This window comes from Ambystoma mexicanum, chromosome 9 (assembly GCF_040938575.1).
Source record: "Ambystoma mexicanum isolate Mex_15411 chromosome 9, UKY_AmexF1_1, whole genome shotgun sequence".
Classification (NCBI taxonomy): Eukaryota; Metazoa; Chordata; class Amphibia; order Caudata; family Ambystomatidae; genus Ambystoma; species Ambystoma mexicanum.
In genome coordinates, this window is record NC_090931.1 from 267,658,973 (window position 1) to 267,677,154 (window position 18,182).

The 18,182-nt window shown below is 47.5% G+C and overlaps 1 protein-coding gene across 3 annotated transcripts in view; it reads right to left on the reverse strand.

Moving 5' to 3' along the window:
* The window catches only part of RABEP1 (rabaptin, RAB GTPase binding effector protein 1), a 1,480,178-nt gene that overhangs the window by 1,167,401 nt on the left and 294,595 nt on the right, over nucleotides 1-18,182 (reverse strand). For all 3 annotated transcript variants that reach the window (XM_069614603.1, XM_069614604.1, XM_069614605.1), the window contains exon 4: nucleotides 5,474-5,634. In XM_069614603.1, coding sequence (XP_069470704.1) covers nucleotides 5,474-5,634 — 161 coding nt within the window. The remainder of the gene's footprint in view (nucleotides 1-5,473; nucleotides 5,635-18,182) is intronic.

Genomic DNA, 18,182 nt, shown 5'->3' on the forward strand with positions numbered 1-18,182 from the left:
TAGTGTTGGCGAAACGACCACTAGATCGCCCCACTGACCACTTGCTTGAGACCACTGTTTCGCCAACCATTTCTGCATGGGTCGCATGCGCAGGCGCGCATGGGGAACCAGGTAAATGCAAGATGCCATCATGCCCAGCAAACATATCGCTTTGCGTACCCTTATTTGGCGACCGGACTGATATTGAGGAATTTGCAGCAACAGATTTCAAATTCTTTCCTCTGATGGAAAGGCCAACCCCTCTTGGGTGTTTAGGACAGCTCCTGGGAACGGTTTTGAGGTGCTTTGCACCATTCTTGATTTTTTCTTGTTGATTGAGAAGACCAATTGGAAGAGGAGGTCGATTGTTCTTGGAATGTTTAATCTGCAAATTACGGGGGTTTCCCCACGTGATGAGCCAGTCGTCCAGGTAAGGGTGCACTGGAATTGCCTCCCTGCGTAGGTGCGCCGGCACCACCGCCAGTACATTGGTGAATACCCTTGGAGCCGAGGTTATTCCAAAGGGCAGCACCTTGAACTGGTAGTGCTGGCTGTCTATCTTGAAACGCAAGAACCTTCTGTGCGCTGGGAACATGGAAATATGAAAATAGGGATCTTTCATATCCAATATTGCCATGTAATCCCCCTTTTTTAGTAGGGGGATTACCTCCTGGAGTGTTGTCATGCAGAATTTTTGTGGCTTGACATACTTGTTTGCAGGGCGCAAGTCTAATACTGGGCGCATCGTTACATCTTTTTTTGGCACAAGGAAGTAGGTTGAATAAATACCCTTGTTTACCTGGTTGCCCGGGAAGAGTTCTATTGCGTCCTTTGCAAGAACAATGGCAATCTCCTCGAGGAGGATTCTTTGGTGCTCCAAGGAGTGTACTTTCTGTCTTGGAGGATGGTTGCGGGGGCGTTCTAGTAGCTCTATACAGCATCCTGCGGACACTGTGGGCAGCACCCATCTGTCCGAAGTGATCCCTTTCCATGCGTGGGTGAAGGTGGAAATGTGCCCCCCCCTATTGGGGATGCATGGGAAGGGACCCGGAGCCGAACGTCACTGTTTATTGGGTGGCGTTACACCTCTACCGGGGCTGCCTCTACCCCTAGTGCGGCCCCTGCGCTGACCTCTGGTGCTGGTGAAACCCTGAGTTGCCTTAGATTGATTGCTGCCTCATGAGGTTTCTTGGTTCCGATAGTAGTTGGAACCCCTCTCGGAACTTTGGCCGCAAAAGCGATGAAAATTATTATTTTCCCTTTGACCCCAGGGCATATTTGTCAGTTGGCCGAGGGATTTTAAGGTCTCGCATACATCCTTAGCCGTTGTAGGTACTTCCTCCACTGCTTTCCCAAATAGGACGTTCGGCTCTACCGGCATGTCTATGAGGGTGGCTTGGGTCTCAGGCTTGAACCCAGATTGTTTTAGCCAAGCATGCGTTTTATTACTCTGCCTTCTGGTATTAATCTCCCTGCATTATCTGCTGCATCGAAGTTTGCCTTAAGGATGCATCCAGACACAGATCTTCCGTCTGATGCAATTTGGACCAACTGGCCCTTTAGTGGTCAGGTGCAGAGGCTATTAGGGCAGCTACTTGTTCCCATTGGTGGCCATTGTAGCTTGCTAGCAGAGTGGTGGTGTTGGCAATACGTGCCCGATATGCTGGCGTGGATGACACCTTCCTCCCCAGAGCATATATTTTCTTGCTCTCTTTGTCAGGGGGTGCTTCTGAAGAAGCTAGTGGTGTGCCTGCCCTCTTTCTGGTGTTTGTTACTACCAATGAGTCGGGCTTTAACTGACCCCTTATGTATAAGGGGTCGGAGGGAGCGGCCCTAAATAGTTTTTCTACTTGTGGATTAACTGCCCGAGAAATATTAGGGGTTTCCAGAGAAGGATCAATTCTGCGCTGGATTGATTTAAATATGGGGATAGCTTGGGCAATGGATTTCCTGTCCCCTAGGATTTCCTTTGCAAAATCTCTACCTTCTTGGACACCCTGTGTGTCTATCTGAAAATGTTAAGGAGGAGTGTTTCCAGTCTCACTGCGCCAACACATACAAATTTAAGACACTGCTTGGTTTGCAGTTTTATTAGGTGAGTATGGTACAGCCTAACACGTGTTTCGAGCAACACTGCTCTTCCTCTGAGGCTTGTACATCAAAATTAAAATTAAATTAAATATTGGTCAACCATATAAGGGGTTGTAAAGGTAACAAAATAAATAACGAGAAAAACATAGAAATAAATGCAAAGCAACCATAAAGTGCAAATTCATGGATTTCAAAATTTAAGAAGTACCATGGGGCAGTAGGGGTGATATGACCCCCAATTTTTAAGATAAGTAGGTCACATTTATGCCCCCATTAGTTAAGAGGCGTGAGTAAAATTATATAAGGCAAAAACGTTTTAAGTCCAAAAGTAGCAGAAAACATTATACCATGCAATGCATATGGAATTAATACATTATTGGGTGATCCCACAGATCCATTTGTATACATTTAGCATTGTCAACCAGATAATAAGGAAACCCACCGTGTTAATATGGTGGGTTCAAATTGCATAAACAGTTTGGAAACAAAGTTGTAGAGTTGAGAAGGAGCGGAGAAAAAGAGAGAGACAAAACAATGGGAAAACTGTTAGTGCATAATTGCAGTGTATTCACAGTGGCCAAAAAATGTAAGGTTTAATTTAATTTAAAAAAACTAAATATAAGGTACCTTGGATTGATTGTTGAACATACGTGATTACGTGTTGTAGTTGTACTGAAGGTACAAACCTAAAGTAAATGATATTGATTATGGCATTGGTCGTAATTAATCAATTTGGAGTTGCTAAATTATGCAATTTAAAATAATTATGGCATACCTTGTTATATTCCTCGCAATTGCGGAAAGCTACCCAGTTAATATATCCGACTGTAGATGTAACAAAACAGTTGATCCGAATAAGCATTCCATTGGAGCAAAGCCGTAAAAGAAAGAGAGGTAAATCATTAGGTTAGAGCGCTAGCCGCTTGTCTAATTATAGACAGGTGGGCATGCGAACACATATTGAAGGGTGTTCTAGGGACCGGCGACAGTTACTTACCCCGGTGGTCCTGACTGAACGATCTATTCCCCACGCATGCGCTGTGTGAACTGTTGTTTTTATTGACCTGCTTATCGCTGTATACTCCAAAATGGTCGAACCCCATCTAAACTCATGTCGGCCATTTTGGAAGGGTTAAAATACTGTTACTTTCAATTGGAAAAATGGTAAAGAGACGCCTCGCGCGAAATAGTGCATGATATTTTCAAAACCTAATATATTGAAACTCATTTAAGCAATTGTCCAACTGAAAGTTATGGAGAAATAACAGAATTCTAAATGGTGTTCCAATAAAAATCTCAGGTTGCCATGGAGACCAAATACATCTCTCCAATATGGTGATGTAAAGTGTTATAGAGGGCCAAATTGATAAATTATGATTGGCAACTATATGTATACCTTGAGATATAAATGCATTGAGCAGCTAAGAGGTAAATTACAACTCTTGGCAAGGGTGATAAGACGGACTCGCTCTCTACTAAATTGATGGATTCCGGGAATTGTTTGTCTAAAACTGTTTGCCCACTCCTAAACCTTGTGCACAGCGATTGCTAAAATTTCATATAGTCATGGGATAAGACTAAGTTAAATAATGTTATGTGAAAGACACGAACACAATTGGATATAGAACCAGACCAGGAAAGACAATAGGAGGAGAAACTTGAAACTAAATTAGGCAATAATAGAAGGGCTTTCGATATAGTCTGAGCAAATTAAATGAAACATTATTATAGAAAAACTGAAAGTTCATGGTCCGTGTTCAGACCCTCAATTACTGTTCTGTATTGGCATATGAGGCGTGCTTCCAATCGGCGGAGAATCAGAGTGAGGTTACCGCCTCTTTGTGGTAATGTCACTTTTGCAAGCCCTACAAATCTAATGTTTTGTTTGAGATCAAGCTGATGGAATTTCTGCCAATGTGATGCTAGCGGGAATTTGGCATCCTGGCTAGCAATGGTCGACAGATGTTCACGAATTCTGGTTTTGAGGGGCCTGATCGTACTCCCAATATATTTCTTACCACAGACACAAATGATGCAGTAGACCGTGTATTTGGTATTACAATTAATGAATGACTCAATCCGATGTGTTTGCCCAGGATTAAACAAAACATTATTAGTTTCTAATGTATATGGGCACATGGAACAGCTGCCACATTTGTGAAAGCCTTTGAATTTGTCTTGGTTGAGCCATGTTGTTTGGCGATCTTCATTAGGCATGAATGATGGGCTGAGTAAATTTTTTAGAGTCCTTCCTTTACTAAAAGTAAAATTAGGAAATGGGTCAATCCAGTTACTGATATCCGTATCCAATTGCAGTAAGTGCCAATGTCTCTTCATGATAGAGTATAGTACATGACTATCCGAATTATATCGAGTAATCAGTCGAATCTTGTCACAACCCAGTCACCTGCTGCCCTCCATCTAACACTAACCAAGACTGCAAGCGCAGTGTCCCACTTGGCTTTTTTTTGCCCAACCTTCTTGTTCTATCTGAAAATGGGCTGCAGTTTTAGCTAGTACCTCATGAAGTAATGGTTGATTATTAACCGACGAGTCTTTCACTGGGGGATCCTTCGGAATAGGGAAGTCAAGACTGTAGGCTTCGGCCTCATCTCCCTCTTCCTGGTCCTCATCATCCCCATCAACCCCTGTCTGGTCTTCCAGCATCTGTATTTCTGACTCCTCACCATATGGCTGGTAAGGCTGAATTATAGAAGGGTCTGAAACCAAACCCTGAACTGGAGTCTCAGAATGGAGCCTCTTAGAAGGGGGTTGAGGGTCCATCTACGTCTGCAACTGTTACTACTACCACTCACACCAGGCTTCAGTCCCTCTTCCTTTTTGTCAGGTTGACTAAAAAAATTATTTGTTACAGTACACAGAACCAAATTCTAGCATTAACAAACAAAGCAATGCACACAAAAAATCCAAATTTCCCAAATGAAATAATCTCATTTAGATTAAATACATCTCTCTTCAACAAATCACAGATACCACAGGATCACCAAAGGAGAAGGTATTTGCTTTTCATTAGTTCACAAACCCTGAAACCACCCGCCTTAAAACATCTGTTAAAACTATGTTGCATATAGTTTTCTGTTGCAGACGCTCAAGTGATAGCTCAGCTATAGCCTCAATGATGGTTTTCATGAATTGGCCAGGGATGCTATGGTCTGCAGATAGGAGCCCGGACAGTAATGCAATTAAAGAAACTTTGACAAAAGGCAATGTATTCTTGCTTTTGTATCCAGTGTCCTTAATGCTAATCCGATCCTTTCCAAGTGAATGCAAAAATACATAATACAGAAAATGATTAACTTTCAAAGCTGAGTGCTGTTGAAATTAAAGTTATGCCAATGAATTCACATCTCAAGCCAAGCAAGAAGGCAATTATCATGTGTACCTTTTTCATTTCATTTTCAAGATTTTCTTCTTGCTGGCCTTCCGAAAGTCTTCGTCTCAAATCTGCTATTTCCCTCTCCACTTTCTCCCGGTACTGTCCCCATTGACCTCGTTCCTGTTCCAGTCTGTGATGATACTGCATCTCATACTCCTGGACAGTGTCTATGCAACACACATACATTTGTCACTCTGAGATAAAACTAGCCATGCACAAGTAACACAACAAAGGAAGAAAATAAATACTTGCAAAAGCAAAATGAAACATGTGGACAATTGTGTTCTGAACCTACTTTTAGGAGTACTAAAGAGCAAACAAAGCTAGCGTTTAAGATACAAAAAATAAAATACTACATAAGAATGCATGAAAGCTAAATGGCTTCTCCAACTGAAGAACAGTTTCCGACCTAGGAACATAAATGCCTTTTCATGTCTTGTCTTTACCTCTTTAGCTAAGGGTACTGGTCAGAACATCTCACAAATTCATTTTGCCCACTAGGAAGGAAGGAAACTATGGTTTAACTTAGGATAGGGTTATATCCCTGGGTGAATCTAGTGGTGGATGGTTTTGTGACCCCCCACCAAAGAGTTCTTACGTTTTGTTCAAGCTTTCAGCGCCATAGAACAGTTCCAACAAACATGTCTCTCGGCTTGTCCTTAGGGTCAAAACAATGTCCTTGGCGCGTAGTCCATACATTTTCAAATAAATTTCTTCTCATGGAATGTATTCTCCTGACTTGTATAAGTCTGTTCAGTACTGTAAGGTTGTCGAAGTAGGGGGCTAAAACAAAGGTGGCATGGTTTTGGTTATAGACTTATTAAACCAAAGAAAGACCTTGCTATGCCTACCTCTAGAGAGGTTTCCCTTCCTCAAAACTAATAATAATGGGACTGTCAGAATGTCTATCAAAAATAATGTCTGTCACAACCTACTTCTAGCCCTCACACTACAACTAAAGGGATAATGCAGTTCAACAGAAAGTTCCTTTGCTAGGAGAAAGACTCCCTTCTCCTAGTGTCCGCGTATGGTCTCAAGAAGCGTTCGTTTGCAAAAAGTAATCCGGGGGAATGATTCCCTTCCCCTGGTATCCAACCCTAAGGTTGTAAATAATTTTCCACACAAATGTCCTGGGGTTTATTCTATGGCTTCTCCAAGTCTCCACAGAGTCCCAAGTTCCCTTCAGGTTTCTGGTGGAGACTGCCCTTGTTGCTAGTAATATTTTTGTTGGGGACCCCAGACCATTCTCTTGCGCTCAGTGCTCTTATCTCTGCCACTGAAGTTAGGGACGTTACCTCTTAGGTTTCGCTTGTATTGGTTGGGGTCCTCCACCCTTCCAACGTGGCCATTGGTCAAATCTCTGCCACTGTGGTGAGGGGGATCCCCTCTCAGGCTTCTTTGCTCGTGGTGGGCATCCTTGACCCTTCCCTGATGGTTAGTGGTGTCATCTCTGCCACTGTATGCCGCTATGTCCCCTCCGGGTCTCCCGTGCCACCTCTGGGTCTCCCGTGCCATTCTTCCAGTTCTGGGCTAAGGCGATTTTGGTCGAGAGGAAGAGGTAAGTAAGCAACTTGGCTTGGTGAACCATCAGAGGATAAAGCCCATCCGTGCAATCCCCCAATAAGACAATGAACGGGTACAGAGTTAAGTCAATAGCCAACCGAGTTCTGATGTGCGAAAGAACCTCCTACCAGTAGGTTTGGGCTTTAGGGCATTGCCACCACATATTGAAATTCCGCTTTCCTGGCAGCCCCTCCACAATTATCAGGGTACGAGGGAGCTATGCGATGGATTTGGTCTGGGGCATAATACCTTCAGTAACAAAGCTTAAACTGGCACTCCTCATCTGTGGTACACTTCAGTTTCGCGATGTGATGCCACAAGTCCTCTCCAATCTACCTACCCAAATCGCTCTCCCTTCTCACCATCTAGGGTAAACGTTCTTGTGGGTCAAAGCGATCTAGCAGATTGCAAAGTCATGAGACTCTGCCCTCGGATCTACCTGCCGAGTATGTGAGTTCTAAAGCGTTCAGGGCTCTAGTACCCACTCTGCCAAACCATCGGGTGAGACCCCCAGTGTCGCAGCTGAAGGTACTGAAACCTTTCCCCTCCTGCCCTGCAAACTCCTGTTTGCACTCCTCGAAAGTGAGCGGGGACCCACCGTTGAAATGCTGTCGGAGTTCCCTCAGGCCCCAGCTGTCCAAGCTGCAAATGCTGCAGCGAGTTTACCCTGGGGCGGAACTCGAAATTGTTGACCACTGGTGATAATGGGCCTAACCCAGTGGGAGCGTGCCAGTCGTTTGGTAGCTAAATTCCAACACCTAAGTGTATGAAGTGTTGCCAACAGGAATGCGGGTTCGATCGGGTTGCAGTTCACCTTGACGTACAGCAGCTGTTTCAGGGGGACCGGGGTGGCTGCCTGTTACAGTTGCCCCCACTTTGGGATTTCCCCAGACTGACCCCATGTGAAGATGTGTAAGAGGTGAGAGGCAAGGTAATAGCAGTAAATGTTGGGGACCCCCAGGCCTCCCAAGTGTTCCTTATGCATCAAAACATTCTTAGCAATTCTCTGCGATGTTGCCAAATATATGCCAAAATCTTCCCTTGTACCCCCATGTAGCTTTGGGAGTGGAACAGCGGCAGGAAGGGCCAGAAAATGGTAGAGAAGCCTAGGAACGATAGTCATTTTAAGAGTCTTGATGCACCAATGTTATTTGTTCATGCCACCTCTTCAAATCCGATTACACCTCAGCGAATGAAGAAGGAAAATTGGCTGAGTATACTGTTTTGATGTAATTGGGGATATTAACTCCCAGGTACTCAATGTGATTGCACGTCCATTTAATTGGGCAAGTGTCCACCAGCGTGTCAGTGTCCCCAGGTGTTCATACGATCACCAGGCCAAAGGATGTTGTGTAATTTACTGAAAGCCCAGAGGCCCAACCAAAGCCCTTCAGTTCAGCCACCAGGGCTGGGATCGATTGCCGCAGTTCTGTCAAAGAAAGCAACACATTGTCCATGCATTAACATATTTTGTGCTCCCAACCCTGGTAAGGAATGTCCTGGTTGTCTGGGCGATTATGCACTCAAGCCGATGGACGCTCCATCGAGAGAGCGAACAAGAGGGGATAGCGGACATCCTTGCCTCGTGCCTCTGCAGACCTTCATTAAGGGGGTGGCCCTGCTGTTCACTAGGATCTGGGTCGTCGGGGCTGAGTAGATGGCCAAGACCGACTGGCAAAATTTCGGCCCTAAACCCTGACTTTTGAAGGACAGCCTCAAGGTAGGACCCAGTCCAGCTGATCGAAAGTCAACCAAGTTAAGAGGCTTCCGGATATTATCCTGAGTGGATCGGCGGATGATCGCCGGTTTGCTCCGAGTGAATCAAAGTTGGCAAGGCCGGCATCAGCCTCGTAGCAAGGACCTTGGAATACAATTTGGCATCTAGATTGACGAGGAAGATGGGACAATATAAGTCAAGCAGGCAGGGATCTCTGTATGGTTTCAGGAGCTGGATAGTGGAAGCATTGCGGGCGTGAGTGCATCGGCTTCGGGGAAAGAATTAAAGAGTCGGTTCAGGTGAGGAGAGATAATCTCAGAGTAGGCCTTATAAAAGTCTGATGAACCCGTTCGGCCCACAGGCTGCATCTTTCAGGGATTTGATGGCTACTGTGACTTCCGCGACTGATACAGGCTGTTCCAATTGTGTAACCTGAGAAGGAGCCAGGGTGGGGAAGGTGGCTGTGTCGACGGAGAGGCCGATGCTGCCCTCATGTGATAAGTGTGTACCCAGTGTAATTTTTCCTCCTCCGTAAGGAGAAGCCCCCCTTCGTCATCCAGCAAAGCTTGCACATTGTTACAGGCCCTGTGCTTAGCAATCTTGCGTACTAATAGCCTATTGGCTTTATTCCCCCTGGTGTAGTAAAATTGCTTAACCTTGAGTAGGGCCTGGGAGGTACGTTCCACTAGGTGGGCATTGAGTTTAGACCGGGCTACATTTAAGAGATGCATATCCCTGAGACAGCCCGAGCGCTTGTGCTGCTGAACGTTGCCTTCCAATTCACGCCGCACGCAGGTCCTAGCCTGCGTGTATGAGGTGGTAAGGCTTATGATTTCTTCCCTGACCGTCGTCTTTATGGCGTCGCATACCAATGCCAAGGAAACGGCATCCGAGAGGTTGCATTCGAAATAGGAAGTGATAGCTGTCCTGCTCTCCTGATGGATTATCGGGTCCCTGAGGATTGGGTCATAGAACTTCCAGGGTTTATGGGCTGGAGGGGATAGACCACCTACTGATAGGGAGAGAGAAACAGGCGCATGATCCGATATGGAGACCACATGGATAGTACTCAGATACAAGGCGCCAAGGAAGTCAAGACCAGTAACATGTCAATACGAGAGTAACCCAGGTGCATGTGTGAGTAAGTGAGCGGAGTCCCTGGCCGCAAAGTTCTGTAGCTGCCAAATGTCCACCAGCCGCAGCTCTGGCAGAAGGCGCATGAGTGCCAGAGAATTCCTAAAGTCCACTCTGGAGGCCGGGAGTGAGCTACGTCAGGGTCATGGGCCACATTGAGATCCGCCAACCCCCCCTATAATCAGGGCGCCTTCAGCAAAGACAAGTAGTTTGCTCAAGAGGCCCTCCAAGAACAGGTCCGGTCTATCGTTAGGGGAGTAAACAACCACAAACGTGAAGGTATTGCCTAGTGGGTTGCCCTTGAACCCCATTCATCTCCCATTAGGGTCACGCAGGGTCCCAGTTCGGATGAAGGGAGTGGCTTAGTTGAATGGTATGGCAACCCCTCTTTGCTTCGCTCCGCTAGTTGCAAAGTACCCAGGTGAGAAGTAGACATGTGAAAGTCTCCCTTCGTCTGCTTTCAGAAGAGGAGTCTCCTGTAGGAAGACCACTGAAGGGGAAAGGTCGCCCAGTGTTGCGCTTGATGGGCGAGTTTAGGCCCTGAACGTTCCAAGTAAGCATGGTCAGCGTACTACCCTGAGTAACTAAAGCCATGTCAGCCACCAGGCTCTTTCAGCGAGCCTTGCCTCCGATCATCTGTTACGCTAGTATACCAAGGAATTCCATCCCCTGCTGTCTGTCCACTGTCCCAATTTTTGACCCAAACCATTTGCCCACCGCCCACCCCACCTGGCCCCCAACATAAACCAACTCTCCCAAACAAACATTACCAACAACCAATTCCGGCCAGTAAACAACCAATGAATTAGACCGGGGGAACCTCTAACAGGGAGAAGCCTGCCAACTGAGCGTTGAACATTAACCATGACGGTCTCCTCTGACTAAAAGTGAAAGACCCCATCTCCAAGGGGGTGGCAGAGTCACCGCTACATATCAGGCGCCCGACAGTCAATCATATGTCATCTATTGACTTGAGCCCTTCTTCTTCCAGCCTTTCCCCACTTTGGTCGAGGGCACCATCCTCAGCCCTGCTCTGGATGATGGGTCCAGCTCCACATCCGTTGAGTCAGTTGCATCCCAGCCTCCTACATCGACACAGACCATAAAGCGGTTTTGATAGGTGAAGTGGAGGGCCGTGGGAAACCCCAGCTGTAGCGCACATCTTTTTAGCTGAGCCATTCTGTTAGTGGCCAGAGTTTTTGCGCTTGAATAAGGGGATTCCCGCCAGATCTTGGTAGAGGGCCAGGGTAGCACCACAGAAGCAAATCTCCTCAGCTTGTCTGGCCCGGGACAAGATCTTCTCCTTCACTTTATGAAAATGAACTCATGAGGACGCCGGGGGCTAGATCGCGTCGCTCTGGGGCCGCTAGCCGGACCCGATGTGTTCTGTCCAGCTCGATTGGCTCATCTGCCGTGGCATCTAGGATCTGGAGGAACAGGTCGATGGTGTAGGCCTCCAGATCACGATCTGGTATCTCAGAGTGGATCCCTCCACCCCCTGATTGAAAATCGCTCTTGGGGCAAGCATATTCGAGAGTCCCTTTGTCTTCCAATGCTTCCATGCTTTGAGCCCATTCGCTATTTTTGTAAGATTGCTTGCATAGGGTCGTTTCGACTTCTTCCACTCTCTGTTCAGTCGCCGTTAGATGCTTTTCAATAGCCAAAACCTCCCCTGCCATCTCTTCCAGGCTTCCCTGAATGTCCTTCCAATTCTCAGTTAGCCATTTCAAGAGGTCGCCTTTTGTAGCCAGTTGCGGATTGGGGGGTCATACCTCCCTCTCCTCTGTGAACCTGGGCCACCGTTGTGCTTTCTTTCCTGCTCCGGTCCTGAATCTGTACTAGTGATGCGATGTCTGAAGATTTTTGGGCTTTTCCTGACTTTGCCATTGCGCCAGTGGGGTCTCTGGGCTGTAGGTCTCCAGAAGCTGTAGGGTCGCAGTGTGTGGGTGTACGGTGTCGCTGTGGAAGCCCAAGGGGACCAGACGGTAGCTCCCAACTCCTGCCAGGCAAACACCAGCTCAGCAAAGCGGGGTGGTGGCACAGGGGTCCCAGGTGAACAGCCGGGCCCACAGTGGGAACAGAGCGCCGCTCGGGGCGACTCTCCTAGGCCAGGCTGACCCCCAGGGCTGGTCTCCAAGGATTCTTATGGCACGGGGCAAGGCCCATCCAGATAGGCCCCAGATGCAAGGATGGTGGCGCCATGAGCACAGGCCCACACGGGTGCCCCCGGTGTGTCAGGATGGGCCTTTGACCTATGCGTGTGCCAGGTGGGCACCCCTCTTCTGTTGCCGCGGTCGATGTAGACCTCAAGGTGCAGCCAAAGGTGGCATTGTTACCTCTGTATTCCCAGTGACTCCCGGCACAGGCAAGGCACAGCCAGGTGGTCAGGTGACACACAGCAGGCCACTCTTCCGCTGTGGCAGGTTAACAAGGGACTACCTCAGGGTTGGGGCACCGCTGCGGCTCCACTGGCATATTCGTAGGGGCCTCCTGATCCAGGCACACCTCACTGCCACAGCGGCAGAACTCCGCCCCCAGGCAGACCCCTCCCCCCCGGAAACACAGACATGATGCTAAAGCCCCAGAGGCCCACAATCACCTTCAAGCCCAACCTGGCCTGCTATGGCCACCAAGGGGAGAAAGGAGCCCAAGAAGCTCACAGAGGCTCCCGCTTAACTCACCGGGCTGCGGGTTGCTGGCGGAGCCCCACCGGCTCATAGCAGACTTGGTAGCTGGGCCTCGGCAGACCACAGGGCTTCGGGTGCCTCTCACCAACCGCTTACAGCGAAATGGTACCAGGGAAGCGTCTGCAGGGGGAAGTCACTGCTGGGCCACACAGCCCCAGTACACGTTGCAGAAGCGATCAGGCTCTGCCTTCTGCCATCCCTGTAGGTCGAGGTCTAGCCGTGTCGGCTCGCTTCAGCCATCAAGGCAGGAGTCTTAAGCACACTGCGGGACTGCAGGTTGTCGTGCTCCCAGGTCACCGGCCAGCAACTTCAGATGCTTTGCCGCCAGTGTTTGGGGACCTGCTAGGTTGCAAGCAGCAGTGGCCCCAGACATGTCAGGTCGAGCGCGACCTGGGCGGGTGGCTCCCGCAGCGCTGTCATCCAGTTTGAGCCCTCCCACAGCAGGCCGCCCGCTGTAACAAGGGCGCTGAGCCCAAGAGGTTTTTGCACACCCCTGCAGTGCATTTCAAGGTAAGTTGTGATCTGCTTTCATTTCATAGCAGGCAATGTCTTCCCCGAGAGCTCTCAGGCTGCCATGCCACTTCCCCTTCTGTGTTCTACACTATGTAAAGGCATCATGAAGCAAGACACAGACAACAGATTCAGAATTCAAAATAAAACACTAACTTAAATGTCAGGATGGACAAAGGCCCAACTTGCCCTATGCTAAGGTGGGATTTCCCTACCTAAGTAAAGTCGGAGTCAAAGAGTTCAACTTAAGAATCTGCGTCCAAAACCTATACTTGCCCTCACAACTAATATATACAATGTGTAGGGATGTCAGCAACCAAAGGAAACAGAGCCCAACAAAGTTCTAAGCTTCTTCCAGCTTGCAGCTTCCTTTCAGCTCCCTTCCCCAAGTATAGAAAAGTTCCAACATAAAGTCTCACATGACCTCTCTTAAGTTCAGGATGATACAATTTTAACAAATACTCGGGGTTCCCTTCCCAAAGTTTCAAGTAATACAGTTCCAAACACAAAAGAACCTTGAATCTTCGTCCCCAAGTCAGTAAATGTTTCAAGTCGCCGAGTTCCCTTCCCCAAGACTTAATTTCAGTATCACAAAAATATCCTTTGTCTTCCACCCTCTTTTTATGGATGGTTTTCATGTGAATATCTTGACTGTTTTGGACTAAACCTCAGGGTTCCAGTTAATTTTGCTTTCAATACATATTTCTGTTATATGTAGTTTTCACACAATTTGGTATTCAATATGCCTCTCTTTGGTTCAATGTTAACGTTTCGTTCATTTTAGAATTCAGCATATAGTGGTTTTACTTGAATTTAAAGTTCCGTTCACTTCTGAACTCAATGTGTAACAGTTCTGCTTATTTGCAAAGTTTTCGTTCAGTTCGGGATTCAATAGAGATGGGTTGTACTCATAACACTTTCAATTCAACTTGCAGTTTAATATTCCTTTAGTTTGCTTTAAAACAAAATGTCCAGCACTCAGACTTTCGAAAATGTGTGACCACTCTGATGCAAAGTATTCCTTTAAAACATAAACGATAAAACACTGGTGCACCAGGTTTCTCATTTGTTAGAAACTCACTGGTCACATTCACATGTTTCCCAGCAGCGTAGATCATACAGCCTTCAGCTTTTCAGGTCAGGGGACCAACTCCTGCCGCGACCTCTCAACACAAGGGAATGAGCATCTTGAACACCAGACAAAGGGACAGCCTCTCCACACAGCTTCCTTCGCAAATGTTCACTCTGCTCCACGGTGCCCCAGCTCCCACACCACACTTCCATAGACACGTCTCTCTGCAAACGTCAGCGTCTTGGCGTGCTGCTCAAATAGGATTCCCTGGTGCTTGCACCAGCCTTCCTGCTGCTTTTGTTGTCGCTCTTGTCGCACTTTGCTGCTGGGCTGGTCTCCTTTTATACACCTGCAGCCCCTTGACAGGCTGCAGGTGTGAGTGTCCAACCAGCACTGCCAGACCACAATCAACAGGACATGCCTGACCTTCACAGCTCTTAGCAGGAATCTTCCTTGTCCCACAGTGGTAAGAGTGTAGTCTTCATTGTTCTTAGTTGCCACTTCTTCATCCCAATACTGTCAGGTGTCATATGTGGAGAAATTATGGGAACTGGCTTATAACAGCCCATGAAGGTTGGGGAAGGGTTGGGTTGGTCATTAATAGGGAAGGGGGATACCATGTCTCGCACAAGGGCACCCCACTGCCAGTCCCCAAGGACCCTCAACCTAGGTGATCTTCCCTCGCTTCTGCAATGGCCTTTCCCTGGCCACATGCGCAGAGGATCCAAGGTGTTTAGGAATGAGAATACCCTCAGGTTTCTCACAACTAAAACAAAAGGGCTGGATGTCCAGGAACCAGCACATCATTTTCCGATTTGTGTCCTTCCGTAAACTAAGCCAGGTAAGCGGAGAATGGAAGGTTACTAGTTTACATTTTCTCACTGTCAGGCAGTAAATAGATAGGTCCTCTAGTTCGATGGTAGCATAATTATTTTCTCAAGGAAAGAGTTTCCGGCGGATGTATAGCACAGGATGCTCAGTCCCATCACACTGCTGGGATAAAGTGTCAGTCTGGAGGATACATTCCTTGTTAAAGTCTGGGCTCACTGCACAGGATGCGTTTTAAGGTTTCAAAGCTGGCCTTGTCTTCTTTTCGCCAACAAAGAGTCTGTGGCTCAGCGTTCTTCAGCTTATCCGTGAGGCAAGATGTTATCGCTGAATAACGGGGGATACACATATGGTGAGCCCTAAAGAGGTCCTAAAACTCTTTTGGTCTTTGGGGGAGAAGTTTTCTGTACAGCCCTAACCTTTTCCAACTTGGGTTGAACTAGGTCATTCCCCCCAAAAATAAACCAAGTATTTAACTGCTGACTGGGCCAGCTGACACTTTTTGGGATTGACTGTCAGGCCGGCCTGTTTTAAGGCTTGAGTAATCTCTTATAAATGGAACATTCTATTCCCAGTTTTGCCTACAAATGAAGATAGCATCCAGATAGGCTCCGCAAAAGCTGGAATATAGGCGCAGTATCTGGTCCATCAGCTGGTGGAAGTTCGCTGGGGTCCTGTGAGGTCTGAAGGGAAGTACCTTGAACTGAAAGAGCTCTCTGGGGGTAGAGTAAGACACTTTTTCTTTATCTGTGGGGTTCAGTGGCACCTGCAAAAATCCCTTTGTCAGATCAATCATGGAGAAGTAGATTTCGAATTCCAGTCTGTCGCTGAGGTCATCAATCTGATGCATTGGATAATTATCAAACTGGAATACAGCATTCAACAGCAGAATCTCCACGACTGAGATGGTTTTGCCACGAGGACTACTGGGGATGACCATGGACTCTGAGATGGTTCCATTTTATCGGCAGCTAACATTTTCCCTATCTCCTGGAGGACTATTTCCTTCCTTGCCTCCGGAATGCTGTAGGGCCTCGGGTTAACTACCTTATCTGGAGGTGTGCGTATGCAGTGTTGGATTACCTTTACCCATCCAGTTCACTGTGGAAGACATCTCAGAACTGGTTGACCAGATCTTGGATATCTTGTTTTTTCTCTGGTAAGTCAGAGGGAACCAGATTGTTTTGCGACTTCTCATCTGCTAACAAGGTAGGAATCAAACAGAAGACTCAACGGGGTCTTCTTTTCACTCCTAGGGGAGGTTAATGTGGTATATTTGAGTCTTAAAACTCCTGTCTGGCTGGACAACCCTTTAGTTTAAAGGGCCCTTTTTACCAGATATCTCACAGGGATCTGTTCCAGTTTAAGAGCATTTTATGCTCTGGGGTAGGTAAGAGCGCTAGGACTTTTTGTCCGATTGAAAAGGACTGTGGTATTGCTTTCAGCAGATAATCTGTGCCGCTTCTCTGGCATTTCTGCAGTTGTGGGGCGGCATTCTCAACAACATCTTGCTTCAGATCAGCCTCCTGTGCACAGGTTCGCTCCTGCAGGCCTGCCGATGAACACACTCGGTCGACTGCTGGCATTCTCGGGTCTCCGTCTCAGGTCTCGGAGACCAGTTTGAAGCTCATCCCTCGGATGCACTCCACATGCGCAGCCTATCGTGGCTGGCCTCGGCAAAGATCAGAGTAAATTGTCGTTCTTTATACATTGTTGCCAGTGCACTTGTAGCCCATTGTAAGAGTCCTTGGTTTCTTTTGCGGTTTCAATCCTTAGGTCTCTGTCGGGCTGCCTCGTCTCAGTACTGGGATGGTCAGTACTCCTGTTCTTCCTTGTCTCAGTACTTCTGCTTCCCATAAGGTTTTCAACCTTGCAGCAGTACAAGGGTTTAGGTTTTAAGGTAATGGCCGGAAGTAGCGAGGGGGGCTAAAAGAATGTTGGGGTGTGATGTGATATAGTGGGATATATCCCAGGTGGTCTTCCTTATCCCCCGGAGGGACGTATCTCTCCATGAGGTCCTGCCGCATTAGAGCACCCTTGGGGGATGGGGGGGCTGCACCTCCCTAGCCTGGAAAGGGGCTCCCCCGGGGAGAAGAGACAATGCCTAGCGAATTGTCACAGTACTAAGACAAAGTTCTTTCTTTGGCCCTCTGGGATGTTCACAGTTTCAGCCTTAGGGTGCAGTACTGTTCAGCCCTATTTGGATTATTCCTTCTCTCATCCCTTCGGTGAGTAGCACGTTTCTCAGGCCATGGGTGGGCTACAGGCCTGCTCAGCCCTTCTGTGATTATCACTTTCCTCTACCCATTCTGGGGTATTCGTATTCTTAAGCCAGCATGGGTTGCAAGCCTGTTCAGCCTTGCAGACTCGTCGCTTCTCTTACCCTGTCGTGGGGTATTCAGATTGTTACACTATGTGGGCTACAGGCCTGTTCAGTCTTATCATCTGTTGCTTCTCTCACCTCTTTGTGGGATACTTGGATTGTTAGCCCTATATGGGCTCTGGGCTCGCTCAGCTCTGGATCGTAGATTGATTTTCTCACCCTCTTCTGGGGGGTACACTTTTGTTATCCCTGTTTGGGCTTCAGGCTTGCTTAGCCTGCCGCGGTCAGTTAGTTTTCTCACCCCCTTGTGAGTCATTCAGAATGTTAACTCCACAGGATTTTCAGGCCTTCTCAGGCTTGTGCTGTCTGTTATTTTCCTCAACCCCTTCTGGGACATTCAGGTTGTTAGCCCAGCGTATCTCCTGGGCTTTCTCAGGACAGCGCATTCTTTTTTTCTCTCCCCCTTCTGGGGTATTTGGGTCATTCGCCCCATGTGTTTCTCAGGCCTTTTCATGCTAGGGCGGTCTGTTGCTTTTCTCATCGCCTTCTGGTCTATTCGTACCTTCAGCCCAGCGTAGGCTCAGTTGCAGACTCAATGTGTCTGTGAGGAAAAGCCCTTGTCTGATGTTTAACACTGAGATCACCTGTGGATCCAGGCGTTTAGTTTTTGTTTGTAATTACACACCTCCACATGCATGGCAGCGTCAACACAAGAATAAAAGAATACGTATGGTGCGTACAAAGCGAGAAACACTAAGCAAGCTGTTGTGCTTCAGTCATGGGAACCTGTAGTAGGTCAGTGAGCACTTTCCCTGCATTGAATCGCAAAATCATATTTCGCTGACATGCTGGTATGACAAAAAGAAAAATTGGGAGAACTA